This window comes from Bidens hawaiensis, unplaced genomic scaffold, assembly GCF_021521415.1.
Source record: "Bidens hawaiensis isolate Kalapana, Puna unplaced genomic scaffold, B.hawaiensis_p1.1 tig00015610_1, whole genome shotgun sequence".
Classification (NCBI taxonomy): domain Eukaryota; kingdom Viridiplantae; phylum Streptophyta; class Magnoliopsida; order Asterales; family Asteraceae; genus Bidens; species Bidens hawaiensis.
Genome location: NW_027492396.1, coordinates 299,034 through 312,308, shown reverse-complemented (window position 1 = coordinate 312,308; position 13,275 = coordinate 299,034). Strand labels below are relative to the sequence as shown.

General features: G+C 33.5%; 1 protein-coding gene across 3 annotated transcripts; it reads right to left on the bottom strand.

Annotated features, from left to right (window-relative positions):
- Positions 1-1,759: 1,759 nt before the first annotated feature.
- Positions 1,760-12,939, bottom strand: LOC143549492 (pre-mRNA-processing factor 19-like). 3 transcript variants are annotated; one of them, XM_077040389.1, is made up of 18 exons: positions 12,817-12,939; positions 12,646-12,731; positions 6,721-6,792; positions 6,553-6,615; positions 6,306-6,392; positions 5,020-5,167; positions 4,817-4,938; positions 4,624-4,740; positions 3,684-3,779; positions 3,531-3,590; positions 3,277-3,351; positions 3,068-3,172; positions 2,863-2,979; positions 2,705-2,782; positions 2,525-2,621; positions 2,341-2,392; positions 2,099-2,169; positions 1,760-1,999 (listed from the first exon to the last, which is right to left on the bottom strand). In XM_077040389.1, exons 1-18 carry the CDS (start codon positions 12,827-12,829, stop codon positions 1,878-1,880), a joined length of 1,581 nt encoding a protein of 526 aa, XP_076896504.1. In that variant the 5' UTR covers positions 12,830-12,939; the 3' UTR covers positions 1,760-1,877. The 3 variants fall into 3 exon arrangements, with proteins under 3 accessions (XP_076896504.1, XP_076896505.1, XP_076896503.1); XM_077040390.1 differs by lacking the exon at positions 12,646-12,731 and adding an exon at positions 7,330-7,415 and having other exon boundaries at positions 12,817-12,930; XM_077040388.1 differs by lacking the exons at positions 12,646-12,731; positions 12,817-12,939 and adding exons at positions 7,330-7,415; positions 7,519-7,592.
- Between the last annotated feature and the right edge of the window lie 336 nt (positions 12,940-13,275).

The window sequence follows — 13,275 nt, the reverse complement described above, 5'->3', positions numbered from 1 at the left end:
ACCTCCCAGTCATCCCTCAAACTCCAAACCAAAACGCCTTCCAGAAGAAGTCATCCAAGTAATCAATGCCCATAGCCTGGTAGAACCATCCCACCCGGATTATTCCTTTGTCCATGTTGTTCATATAGGCAACCCATTTATTTTAACAAAAGAAACATTGTGTTTTTTTTCTAATGTCTATTTGAAACATTCATCATAGCTGTCTCCTTTGATACCTCAAAGGTAGCCGCATATTTTCTTGAAGTAGGTGATTTACCATATGACAAGAAGTTCACTCTAATAATGCTAGAATGGTTTATCCTTGTTGAAAAGTGAATACAGTTAGTAAACTCCTTAACAAAAAAGTATATGATTGTCCGATTCAAAAATCATGACGCTCACTCACATACATGCCAAACAAGAAGTTACAGAACCCCTGCCACATTTATCCATGCATGGTCAAATGTGAATCCAACAAGTTGGTTTTTCGAAGCCAACTTTTATGAAGCTTGGCTGCAAATCCAAAGAGAAATGGCGGCAACAAACAACGTCGACCCCAACAAGTTAACTGTTGTAGTCCTGAGTGGAGAAGATTTTTGGCCAGCAAATTATCCTTGTATAAAAGAACGGGAAGCAGACTTCGAAGTCAATATTTTAAACAAAAAGAAAGGGAATTATTGGATGATAGATTTAAATGAAATTCTAAAAAATCCAAAAGAAAATTAATTCCAAGAAAATAGCTCCCCTCAAGTCTGTGTAAGCTTCTGGACACCTCCAAATGAAAAAATTAAAGGCACCAAATTTCTTATCAGGGCCTCGTATCAACAATACAGATGGAAAATGATAGCCCAAATCATGATTCATGAAAGAAGTTAACAACTATCTATGTTGTGTAATAATGTATTGTATTAATAGTGTAATAAGTGTGTTGTTTGAGTTTAATCACTCTTATAGTGACTCAAAATTAGCATCACTTGAAATAAATAAAACTTCCTTACATACATACATACATACATACATACATGCATACATACATACATACATACATACATACATACATACTCTCTAGAGTTCTCTTGGTTTTCCTTTATATTTTTTAGTCAGCCATGCCCGCTTGCCTGATAATTTGGTTCTCTCTTGAGTTCTCTTAGTTTTTAACTCATCCCGTACATCTCTGATATACATTATTATAGTAATTCAACCTCTTTACTTGACTCGTATTATTTAATTTTGAGTGCTTAAAATTTTAACATGTATTAAATAATTTATTTAGTCTAATTACTTTAAAAATTTTGGTTTGTTTTAAATTGCTCATAACATTATCTAGTTTTACCATAACTTTACTTATTTTTCAGAATATACATAAAACAATGTGATAAAACTCCCGCATAAACCCTAACTTAAGATGATTTTGCAGAATCAAAAAATTGTTGTAGATGATGTTTGTGTTAATCAAAACTAGGATTTGTAATTGGAGATTTAGCCCATCTCAAATCAAGTTGTTTATCTTGATTTAAAGCTTTTGATTTCCAGGTTCTATCTTAATGAGTTTAATGTTGAATTGGGACCAAGACAAAAAGATCGAAAAGGCCTGTGCTTCCTTTGTTGAAATAAGGACAAATGGTTTGATTAGAAATGAATTAGGCGTTGGGTCGATGCGCGAGTGGTTTATGGGGACGGACTGTAAATTCGTTAAAAAGGATAAACCGCATCCTATGGATAATCATGATCGTCTTTGTTTACAAAATCTATAAACTCGGTTCTTGCATAGTTAACAAAATCTAAAAACCAAACTCAATAAACATGTTTAAATGATGCTACACCTGAATAATACAACACCACCACCCTCGACATAATCCGACACCAATAATTAGTAAAAAAAAGCAACTGGACCGACTTCAAGATTCTTGGTCCATTGCACCATCCCCTCCAGGCAGCCCAAACAATCTAAGGTTCCGATCCATTGACCCGACTGCTAAGTATTTCGCATCAGGACCAAATCTTACAGAGTTTATCTTACCTGCATCCCATGTTACAAGAATAAATTTCAGAATTAAATTAAAAAAAAAAATACATTTTCATAAGGCGTATACTGTATACAAACGAAAATGTATATAACCTGTGCCAGACAAATCTGAGAGTGTTTTGATACAGTTCCATTCAGACTTCACACTTGCCACTTGATAAACTCTGAAATAAGTATACGGCAAAAAATTTGTTATATTGTAATCGGGGTCCTATAAATGTACCCATTTTTCTTATTTATTTTATTCGAAAATTAGAATATTATAAAAAAACATAAAACATCGAATTATTATAAAAAATCATAAAAACCATCAAACAACTGTAACCAAGAATTACCTTATGTCCGAACCTCCTATCGCCAAGTAACTTCCACTATGATCAAAATCCACTGCGGATAAAACAAAAATAGCTTATACATTTAAAAAAAGCCTTTAAACGTTAAACAAACTTTGACAATAATAAAAATCTAATTATTCAGAAACTGAACCACAAAAGCTATATTTTTAAACAAAGAAAGTACCAGATTGTGTAGGTGTATTCTCGTCATATGGTGAAAAAGTCCTGAAGTTTCTGAGCTTACGAAGATCCCACAACTTAACACCATCTTGAGCAGCAGTCTGACAAATTGATACAAATATTAAGTGTGTGTCCAGCTCAGCAACAACTTATCATGAGCAATTTTTACAAGAGATACACTTACAGCAAGAAAGTAACCATTTTCTGAAAATGATATTGCAGTAACCGCCCCAACATGCCCATCAAATCTTGCAACATTTGCCTGCACAAAAAACAGAAACATAATTGAGTCGCGCCGACCAAAACCCGTCACCCAACTGACCCGTCATCTGCCTATCATACCTGGCTCTTGACATCCCAGATTTTAACAATAGACCCAGAGGTACCGGTTCCAAGAATGAGACCATCAGGATGAAAAGCTGCAGATGTATAACCATCTGATGAGGATGAATCTTCTACCTACAAATTGACCCAAATAAATAATAATCTTAGTAAAAACCATTAATTAGTGAACACTATATATTTCCGTGTAAGGAAAAAAGAAAACCTGTGCAAGGCATAAGCCTGATGATAATTCATAAAAGCACCATGAATTGTCAAGAGATGCTGCTACAAAGTAGTTATTTGTAGCATGAACAGTCACAGCTTGCACCTGGCCAATGAAAACATGCATTAGTATTACATCTAGATATTTTATATGTTAATTTACAATTTGCATAATTCAAGTTATTTAAGTAAAGTTAAATAGCAAAATACCTCAGCTGTATGATCCCTTAAAACATGCTTACAATCATAACTTCCATTTTCGGATCCTTGCCATACACGAACAGTCTGCACATATAAAAAGGTAAACTTTAATGCAAAAGATAACCACAGGATCGATTAAACATCTCAGCTTTTAGTAAAAAAAAACTCAAATAAGCATTTGCTTAATGGGTTCTGGTTGAAAGCTATCTTTTTAGTTTGTCATAAACTTCTTCAAAAGAAATGATAATGGTGAATAACCTTACCTTGTCAGCCGAACCAGAGACAACCAACTCGCCGTCAGCCACAAACTTGACACTGGTGACCTAAAAAACAAAAAGAAGTTGGAATTCAAAAATAAGTTAATAAGATCACAACATGGCATCAATTAAACTTTTTTACCAAATAGTGAACAGAACCTTCTTGGAGTGGCCACTGAGTGTAGATAAGATCTCCCCTGAAGATCGGTTGAAAACTACAGCATTTGTATCAACTCCACCGGTAGCAATAAGATCCTGAAGTGCAAAACATATTATTCATCATGCAACAATTATCAAGTTTCATATTCTGATAGCAAGAAGTTGGAAACAAACTTTTTGAAATATTTTAAAAATTAGTGAACTTAATGACACAATAAAAGGCCAAGAAAATTCGGAAATTAATTAAGGGACTCTCAAAGAGTGAACAAAGCTAAACTTCAAGTATTTTACTCATAGAACAAGTAGTCCATTCTTTATGCACTTCATATATAACCAACAAGTACAAGAACAATGCAAATACAATAAAGTTAAGTTTTATGTAGAACTATAATACTTAAAGACTCCAAAAGAGCAAAACGACTAGGCCTTGTAACAAACCAAACATTCAATGAACTGTTTGTGAACCGTTCGGCGGGAAGTTTGTGTATGTTCATTTATTTAATAAGCGAATGAACACGAACAAAAAAGTTTGTTCATTATACGCACCGAACAAACATGAACACGTCTTGTTTGTTCGATTACGTTCGTGAACGTTTGTTTATGCTTGTTCGTTTGCGTTTCTTTATCCTCGTTTACACCTTGGGTATTCAACTAACAAATGAACAAAAACATGTTCATTTCCCCTTTTTATGTTCATTCATTTACATTCGTCTATGTTTGTTCACTTACACTCGTTCAAAATATAAACGAACGAACATGAATAATTTATTCTTTTAACGAGCACACGTGAACAAGCCTCGTTTGGTTCGTTTACATGCCTAAACATGACCAGTGAATCCTTGATTCTATACAAACTGAGTTGTTAACAAAAGCCAAGTGGGCACTTCAACGATAAGATAAAGAAAAGATGCAACAGAACCAGTTCAAGCTAAAAGTTTACCTTAGATTGATGGATATCGATAGATAAAATGCCAGCTTTGTTTGTTTTGTGAAGTGGATAACTATTAAGCTGAGTATACCTCTCAACAGCATCCAATGGAGCCAATGAAGGAGGAATCTGCACAAATATAAAAATGTCAAATAAACGCCATAATTCTACATTTCAGCAAAACTAGAATGGAATCAACAGGTACCTGTCTTTTCTTTCTTTGCTGTGAAAGTGCAGCATTGCAGTCGGTTAGTTCAGTAATTATTCTGGCTGATATTCCTTGCCGGATTTTCTTACCATCAGGACCCAACTCATCATCCTCAGCAGCTGTCAAACCAAATAGTAGACTAAATGAGTCCTTAAAAGAATTACAAATTTCAAAAGCAAAGTAAATAAAAAGTTAAAAACCTCTTTTCCCATTGCTTAAAGCAGAAGCATTTGCTATCACTTCTATTGAAGCTGGCATTGGTGCTTGTCTTTCCAAATGTGCCAACATTGTCCTGGCTTCATCTAGTTCTTTCTTTAATCTTGCAATTACACGGCAAGCTGAATCATGCTGCCAATACAGGTATGAACTAGAGGTTAACACAAAAATAAAAAACTGACAAAAAAAACTACAAGCTGCACCAAAACATTTGATTTAAATTTGTTAGAATTTTAGTTTCATTGGCTTTATCTTTATAAAATAGAGTAGTCCGGTTATAAATTTGGCAGTCCTGAACTTAAACCGAAACAAACGAAATGCATGGCATATGCATATGTTATGATCACTAAAGTAAGTTGCTTTTTTTCCTGCAAAGATCAAGACTTTACTCTTTTCTTTTCAATGCTTAATGTCATATATTCTAGTTATGGTACTATTTAATGAACAAAGGTAACTAACAACTAAAAACAACTTGGAAGTTGTATAAAAACTAGTTGGTACAAGAAAGTGGTAAAAAATTGGAGTTTAAAAGTGGAAGTAAAGTGTTCAAGTAGTTGTGTTAGATACTTAGATTGAATAAATGTCTTCTTGATGCTTTAGATACAAGTTTGATATCCAGTCTTGAAGTCATAGCGAATGCAATATGAAAAATAAATAACCATGTGGTTTCTCGGTACCTAGCACTAAGTCACTAACTATCCTATTACTTTTCTTCAATATAATATGTATACACAGATAATAGAAAATATAAGTCACCTCAGTTGACAATTAAGAAACCAATGCAAGCTTAACTTTCAAGTATGAGTAATAAATAAAAACCATAAGTATTCTAAGCTCACCTTCATTCCCATTCTCTCAACTTTCAAGTATGGGAAATAAAAACCATAAGTATTCGAAACTTAAGCGTGTTTAGTTTAAGCGTTTAGAAATGAGAGAATGGGAATGAAGGTGATAGATGTTTGTTTAGGCTGGCATGTTTGAGAAAGACCATCAAACAAGAGTTTGAGTAAAGCCATCTAAAAGGTACAAAGATATCATATATTCATATATTCATATGTAAGATATCTTTGTGTACAAAGATACATTGATGCATGAATACAATGCATATCATCGTAGACCCGAATTACAAGAGGCCATGTGTTGTCGTGAGATACATGACACGTACTAGTTTCATAAAATACAAGGCTTGCTAGAAAATACAAAATGCAAATAATTTAAACAATAGAACCAAATATAATATTTGAAAGTGGCGACTGGCTAATAGCCGTACCTGGTATAAACAATGGCTAAGCTCTTGCCTTGTTGTATGTAGTTGTTGCTCTGATGCAAAAGAAGACAACACCAAGGCATCCCATTCCTGTTGTCAAATAAAAAGAACACTTAATCACTTAACTGTTAAGACCAATATTCTTAATAACATGTCTGAGTTAGCCCATTAAAACAAGGCAAATCTATATACCACACCAGTAACACATAATGCAAGCTTAGATAATAAACCAAATAGGAGTAACACATACATTCTGAAACATTCCAAGCATCCCAGGAATACTTGCAGCCTGCACAGGCCTTGGTTTCACCACCTGCATGCATATCCGTTAAAACTATTATCTTTTATGTGCAAGTAATAATAAAAATCAACTTATGAAAATATTAGGTTAATCTATAAAAGTCCATATAAAACAAACCTTGCCAGTTTTTATCGGAACAAGGTCATCCATAGTTAAAGCTTCCCCGGTTACCGGACATTTTCCATAGTCCTAGTCAATACCATATACAGAATGTCAAAAGAGACTGGAACCAGTAATACTAGGAGTGCAGTCAATTTAAAGCTCGAGCTTGGTTCGTGTTTCAAGCTGATTTTTATCATAATAATTAATACAAAATAATAGTTATTATGTGAACATATTAAATAAATTAAATAAAAAGTTTGTTTAGGCTTGTGAGCCGGCTCGAGCTCATTTATTAAATGAGCTTCAATAATAGCTCAAACTCAAGCTCGTTTTAAGTGCGGGTCTATTCGAGTTTAAAACGAGCCGATCTCGAGTAGCTCACATGCGACTCAGCTCGTTTATGTGAAATAGTTACAACATTAACACCAGAATTATGTTCAGAAAGTGACTCACTAATTATGATTCAACAAGGGCAATTATGAAACTAGAAGTCAATTTTGAATATGTGCAATACCTGTATCTGATAACTAATATGTTTTTGTTTAACCCTAGGGAACACAATTCAATTCACTATTATTATTATTATTATTATAATATAAACCCTAGGAAAGAAATCGGACTGACCTGTATGTGCCTTTCGATTAACCGCTTCTCGAAGAGCAGTCCGGATGACTTAGAGACAACAGGTTCTTCCGGCACCTCACCAGATACTGCGGCAACAACAAACAGTGTGAAAGAGATCAGGCAAACAGTAAGTAAATGAGAGTAAGGAGGCTATAATAAGTGATGTATGCATATAAAGTAGATGCTTACTTGAACAATTCATGGTGCAATGAGATGAGAGCTTGTTAGGGTTTTACACTCGACAAAATGAAATTAAATGGATCAGAATGTATACTTCAGCTACGAGAAAACGCCAATAAACATTATTGATATTGATATAAAATGAATAATAAATAAACCCTAAAATATGTAACCGGGCAAAATCAACGGTTATGGTTAAGTGAATTGGATTGACTGACCATTCGATTATGATTATGGTTCATTGTCTCTTTTAACCTCAAGTTTTAGTTTCGAACATTTTAAATTTTAAATTTGCAATGCATTTGTTTATAACATAGTTTGTAACACCATAACCAAGATTTGAACAGGTATACTTATGCTTCAAAACTTCATAATTGAGCTTGGAATTTCATTACGACACAACTTTAATTGTACAAATAAAAAAAAACATAAAAATGGATGGACAATTAACCAAAACCAACCCATGATTGACGGTTAATCGACTATGGTTAAGTGACCATTCGATTATGGTTAGTTGTGGTTAGGGTTAAGCCCTTATAACCAAACCGAACCGACTTTGCGCACCCCTAAATTATGTGGCCAGGTCATTACTAGTTGTTACTCGTAATACTCAATTATAGTCTACAAATGTCTATAATTGTAGTCACTTCTTCTTTCATTTGGGTCCTTCTGCCATCATTAGTCGCTCTTTTGTCATCATTGATTGTACTTTTGTCGTTGCTTGTCTCTCTCTTTTTACACAATCGGTTATATTTATTGTTATTCATCAATATTAGTGTTTCTCGACTCTCAAGGTATTTGATCAACAATTTCTCATAATGGGTGATCACTTATTTTTCATTTTCTTCACACATTCAAGGTCCACATAAGATTCGCATGTCGTAAAGTACGACAATAGGAACATAACATATGTTTTTTAATTAACATGTAGTGTTATTCATTGTACTGGTTTGATCTTTAAGTATGTGCACAATGCATTAACTAAGATTTTCTTTTTTCGAACGACCATTAAGTAAGGTTGTAGAGTTCATGACCAGTTGATAATCTTTCTTTGACTTTGTTCATACTAATTATTTGCACTTAGGAAACTTACATGAATGCTATATAAAGTAATGCCTCATTATAATTATAATATAATCAAGTCAGGTGTCATGAGATATCGTTAGGGCCCATAAGTATATGTCATTATATGCTAATTTGAGTAACTTAATGCATGAAGTACTATTTTATCATCGTAAGTTTAACTAGGTATTCCTTAAGCATATTGAATATTGATAAGATAGCACGCGTGAATAATTTTAAATGAACTTCTTATTTAAGTGTGTCATATGAAACATTTTTATAATGTGGGTTCAAAGATTTATTATAACAACATTATTTTAATTTTTTAGGTTGATAATTGTTTAGTTGTTTTGCCAACAAATTTTGTAACTTGATGGCGAACGTTAGATTGTTTAATTTTAGTACAATCAAGTAAAGCATACACATGATCACATTAAAAGTTGTTTTCCTCATGTTTTAACTAAGTATCTTACTTCTACTCCTGTCCATTCACAACTTATTTTTCCAATAAAACTTCTTACTAAAAAAGGTAGTGATCACCTTGACATCGGATTACCAGTCAGCTAGTAATCACTCCTCCACAATCTTACTAGGTACGTGGTGATCACCCTTTTGGCCCTAATCTTGAAAGGTAATTCTCGTAAGACTAGATATTTGTCGAGAGAGTATGACAATAGATCCCATAAAAAAAACTCACTCACTTAAGATGTGACGAATTTTTTTTTTTTTAAAAAAGACACTATATTGAATTTCTCAACCCCACTTTGATTGTATCTCTATGGTCTCTTCCATGACACATGATGTATTTTAGAGCTTAAAATCGTTTACAATATAATGATAACATGAAGTTTTTATTCTTGCAATTGGCTCCAAGTAACATGTGAGGATAATACATGCTTAAGTAGCCGAGAAGAGGGGAAAAACACAATTTGTCTACAACTAGTATAACGCATCTCCGATTTGACCGTGACTACCCCGTGATCGATGCGGAGTCCACCATTTTGTCACACCAACCATAAATTATAAAATAATCCGGTAGCTTCTCATATATGAAAAACTACTATCCATCATCCATTAAATTATGTGAGTGTGTAAAAAAGAGAAATCAATAAAATAAGTGTTTGAGAGTAAGATAAAGATAAAGAATGAGATGCAAAAAGTTTTTGTGAGAAATAAATTTTCAAAAAATAATTTAGTTAAATTATAAAGTAAAATATGATGAATGAGATATAAATGTTTTTATATAAATCAATTTATGTCGACTTAGAGCACCTACAAGGCTACAATGCAAATATATTTCAAACCTTCACAAACTTTCGTCTCAACTCCCACTAGAAATGAGCTCAGTAATCGGTACCGATACCGAAAGTAGCGATCCCAATAATTGCCACAACATGGTATCGATGTTGGAATGATATTACTCTAAGGTAAATCAACCTAAAATGCAGTCTCTTACCAAACCGATGTCAGAAGTCCGGAACTACTGATCCTGAAAACTTGAAAAGTGGTACAAAATTGGTACTAAAAATATCTGGTACAGTACCGACACTATTTGCTCATTCTTTGTTGCCACACCATATTCCAAAATTCCTTAAATTTCTTTTGAAACACTCGTTTCTCTTACAATGCTACATAATTTTTTAAGCATCAAAATCATCACTTACTTCTACAACTAATTTATATAAATCAAACTAGTTTTATAATAATTTAATTTTGTATATAAATTAAACTAATGTAACAATGTAAAAGTAAAAACTTTAAATATAGATAAAATAAAAACATAAATAAACTAATATACTAAAAATACAAACATGCATATAAAAACAAAAATGTACATATACTAAAAATAACAAAAAATTAAGACATATTATGCCGTTTCTTGATTTGTTCACATAACTCCAAGTGGATCGCCAATCTCTCCGGATCAAGGTGCGTTCGGTCCATCATTAGTATGTTCATGTCTTGATTAAACAGAACTTGTGTCATTTGCTCTTTAAACAAGTCCATGGTTTGCGCTTTTCCATCCATAAAATTTTCCATTCGCTCGGTGGGTTTGCCAACAGATACAGGTGTCGCATTCGATGTTGTCTTTGGCTCTGATTTCTTTTGGTCGGCTGGATGAGCCAGTTCATCAAATTCGTGATCAAGATTGATCTTGATATTCTCAATCGAGTTTGGAGCATCATCAGCGCTAACGTCGATGTTGGTTGTGTGCGCGTCAGAAGCTAACGTGCTATGGTCGCCTGAAACTGATGTCTTAGCTCTCTTTGATTGGAAGGGGGACAATTCGAACCATTTTGGCTCGTTTTTTACGACATCCCACACATGCTCGTACTTGAAAACTGTTTTGACTTCTTCCATGTACTCTTTTTTAGTAAGACTCAATACTTGATCGTCAGCTGAACCATTGCTCTTGTTGCGACTGTAAAACTCAGTAAACTTGTGAAGCGGGTTTGCCATCATGTGCCAATGTGACTTTAAATTGTTGGCCGATCGACATGAAGAACCTATTTCATCACAAAAATACTTATGGACACGAGCCCAGAAATCGGTGCCTTTTTGGTTGTTGCCAGTGTTCGAGTCCACAAAGATATGAATAAATGCTCGACCTAGAGTTTCTTCTTCTGCTATAGACCATTTATTTATTGTGACTTTAGGCTTAGAAGATGGCGTGCTTACTCGTTTTCCCTTTTTCTTTCTAGTCGACGGAGGAGTCGGGGATGGGGATAACGTCCCCGACGATTGAGTGTCCGCACTGGTCTTGGTTTCAAAATATCCATTCTGAAACACTCCAACCATACCTGGAATACTTACAGCCTGCAATGGTTCTGGTTTCAACACCTGTATGTATATCATTTAAAACTATAATTTTCCATGTGCAAGTAATGATCAAAAATCAACTTTAAAAATATTAGGCTAAACTATACAAGTTCATAAGAAACAAACCCTGCCAGTTTTTATCGGAAGAAGATCATCCATAGTTAAAGCTTCCCCAGTTACCGGACATATTCCATAGTCCTAGTCAAAACCAAATAAAAACGTCAAAAGAGACTGGAACCAGTAATAAAAGGGGTGTAAACGAGCCCAAGCTCAGTTTGTTTTGAGCTCTATCTTTAAAGCTCGAACTTGGTTCATAAGTCGTTTTTCAAGCTTGGCTCGTTTATTTTATTAATTATTTAATTTATATAAATTTACAACTATTTACGTATATATTTATAATTATAATCTATATATAATAGAATATATAATACATAATTATTTTTTATCATAATTTAATACATAATAATACTCATTATGTAAAATAATTAAATACAAACTACCAAAAAAAAACTCGTTTAGGCTCGATATGTGTAGCTCCAATCTCGAGCTCATATATTAAGTGAGCCACAATAAAAGCTCGAGCTCGATTCGTGAGTAGTTTTTCAAGCTCGGCTTGTTTAGTATTTATATATTATTTAGTTATTTCACTATATAATTTTCTAACTATTTACATATATATCTATATTTATAATGTATATACAATACTTAATTATTTTTATCATAATTAATACATAATAATAGTTAGTTATTATATAAATTCATTAAAAATAAACCTTGTTTAGACTCAATATGTGAAGATCGGGCCCGAGCTCATATATTAAGAGAGCCTATATAAAAGCTTGAGTTCAGGCTTGTTTAAGCTCGGCCTAGTTCGAGTTTTTAACAATCCGATCCCAATTAGCTCGGCCTGGCTCGTTTACATCCTTAAGCAATAACAACTTGGTTAAACTTTGATGTAAATTTGTTACAACTTTAACACTAGAATTATTATTATTATTATAATTATTATATTTAGTTATCTCGGAAAGTCACTCCCTATATTCCACAAGAGTTGAGACTAATGTACACCTAATTTTGAAATTGGAAGTCAATCTGCAGCCAAATATTGTTGAAACGATGATTATTATAAAATTGCACAGTAATTATCTGAAACTCCTATGTTCAATTTTCGAATTTATGCAAAAACTAACACGAATTATAGAATATTCACCATGATTATTATGATATAAACCCTAGGAAAGAAATCGAACTGACCAGAATGTATCTTTCGATTAATCGCTTCTCGAAAAGCAGTCCGGATGACTTAGAGACAACAGGTTCCTCCGGCACCTCACCAGATACTGCAGCAGCAACAAATGGTGTGAGACAGATAAGTGAGAATGAAGCGATTGTTTGTATATTTATAGAATATAATTAGATGCTTACTTGAACAATTCATGGTGCAGTGAGACCTAGCTAGGGTTTTACACTCGACGGTGGCCGCAGTGGTGAAATGAAATGGATCGGAATGTATGTATGTCTTCAGGTACGAAACGCCCAATGAATTTTGATAAAGAATAAAGTTTTTTTTTTTTTTTTTTTTAATTTCAGCTTGGAATATTGGTTTCTAATGCTACTAGGTTTTATCTGTTAATACTGCTTTTAACTTTCACTTTATAACAAGCTTAGAATATTGGTTTCTAATGCTAGTAGGTTTTATCCGTTAATACTACTTTCAAACTTTCACTTTATAACAAACTAGTGATCACTAGTCCTAACTTTAACACTATTGTTTTTGTCATTCCCTTGCTAACTATCAACGTTAATGGAGATGCGAGTGTGAACGTTTATTTAACTGAGTTGGCATGTTTATGTTTATATGTGGGCCCCACAAGGCCATCTCAC

What these genes read in the sequence shown, in the direction of transcription:
- LOC143549492 (XM_077040389.1), bottom strand. An exon ending in TAAGGGATCATACAGCTGAG is followed by an intron (nt 3,173 to 3,276) that starts GTATTTTGCTAT and finishes TTCATTGGCCAG; the next exon opens with GTGCAAGCTGTGACTGTTCA. An exon ending in CAGGCTTATGCCTTGCACAG is followed by an intron (nt 2,980 to 3,067) that starts GTTTTCTTTTTT and finishes GTCAATTTGTAG; the next exon opens with GTAGAAGATTCATCCTCATC.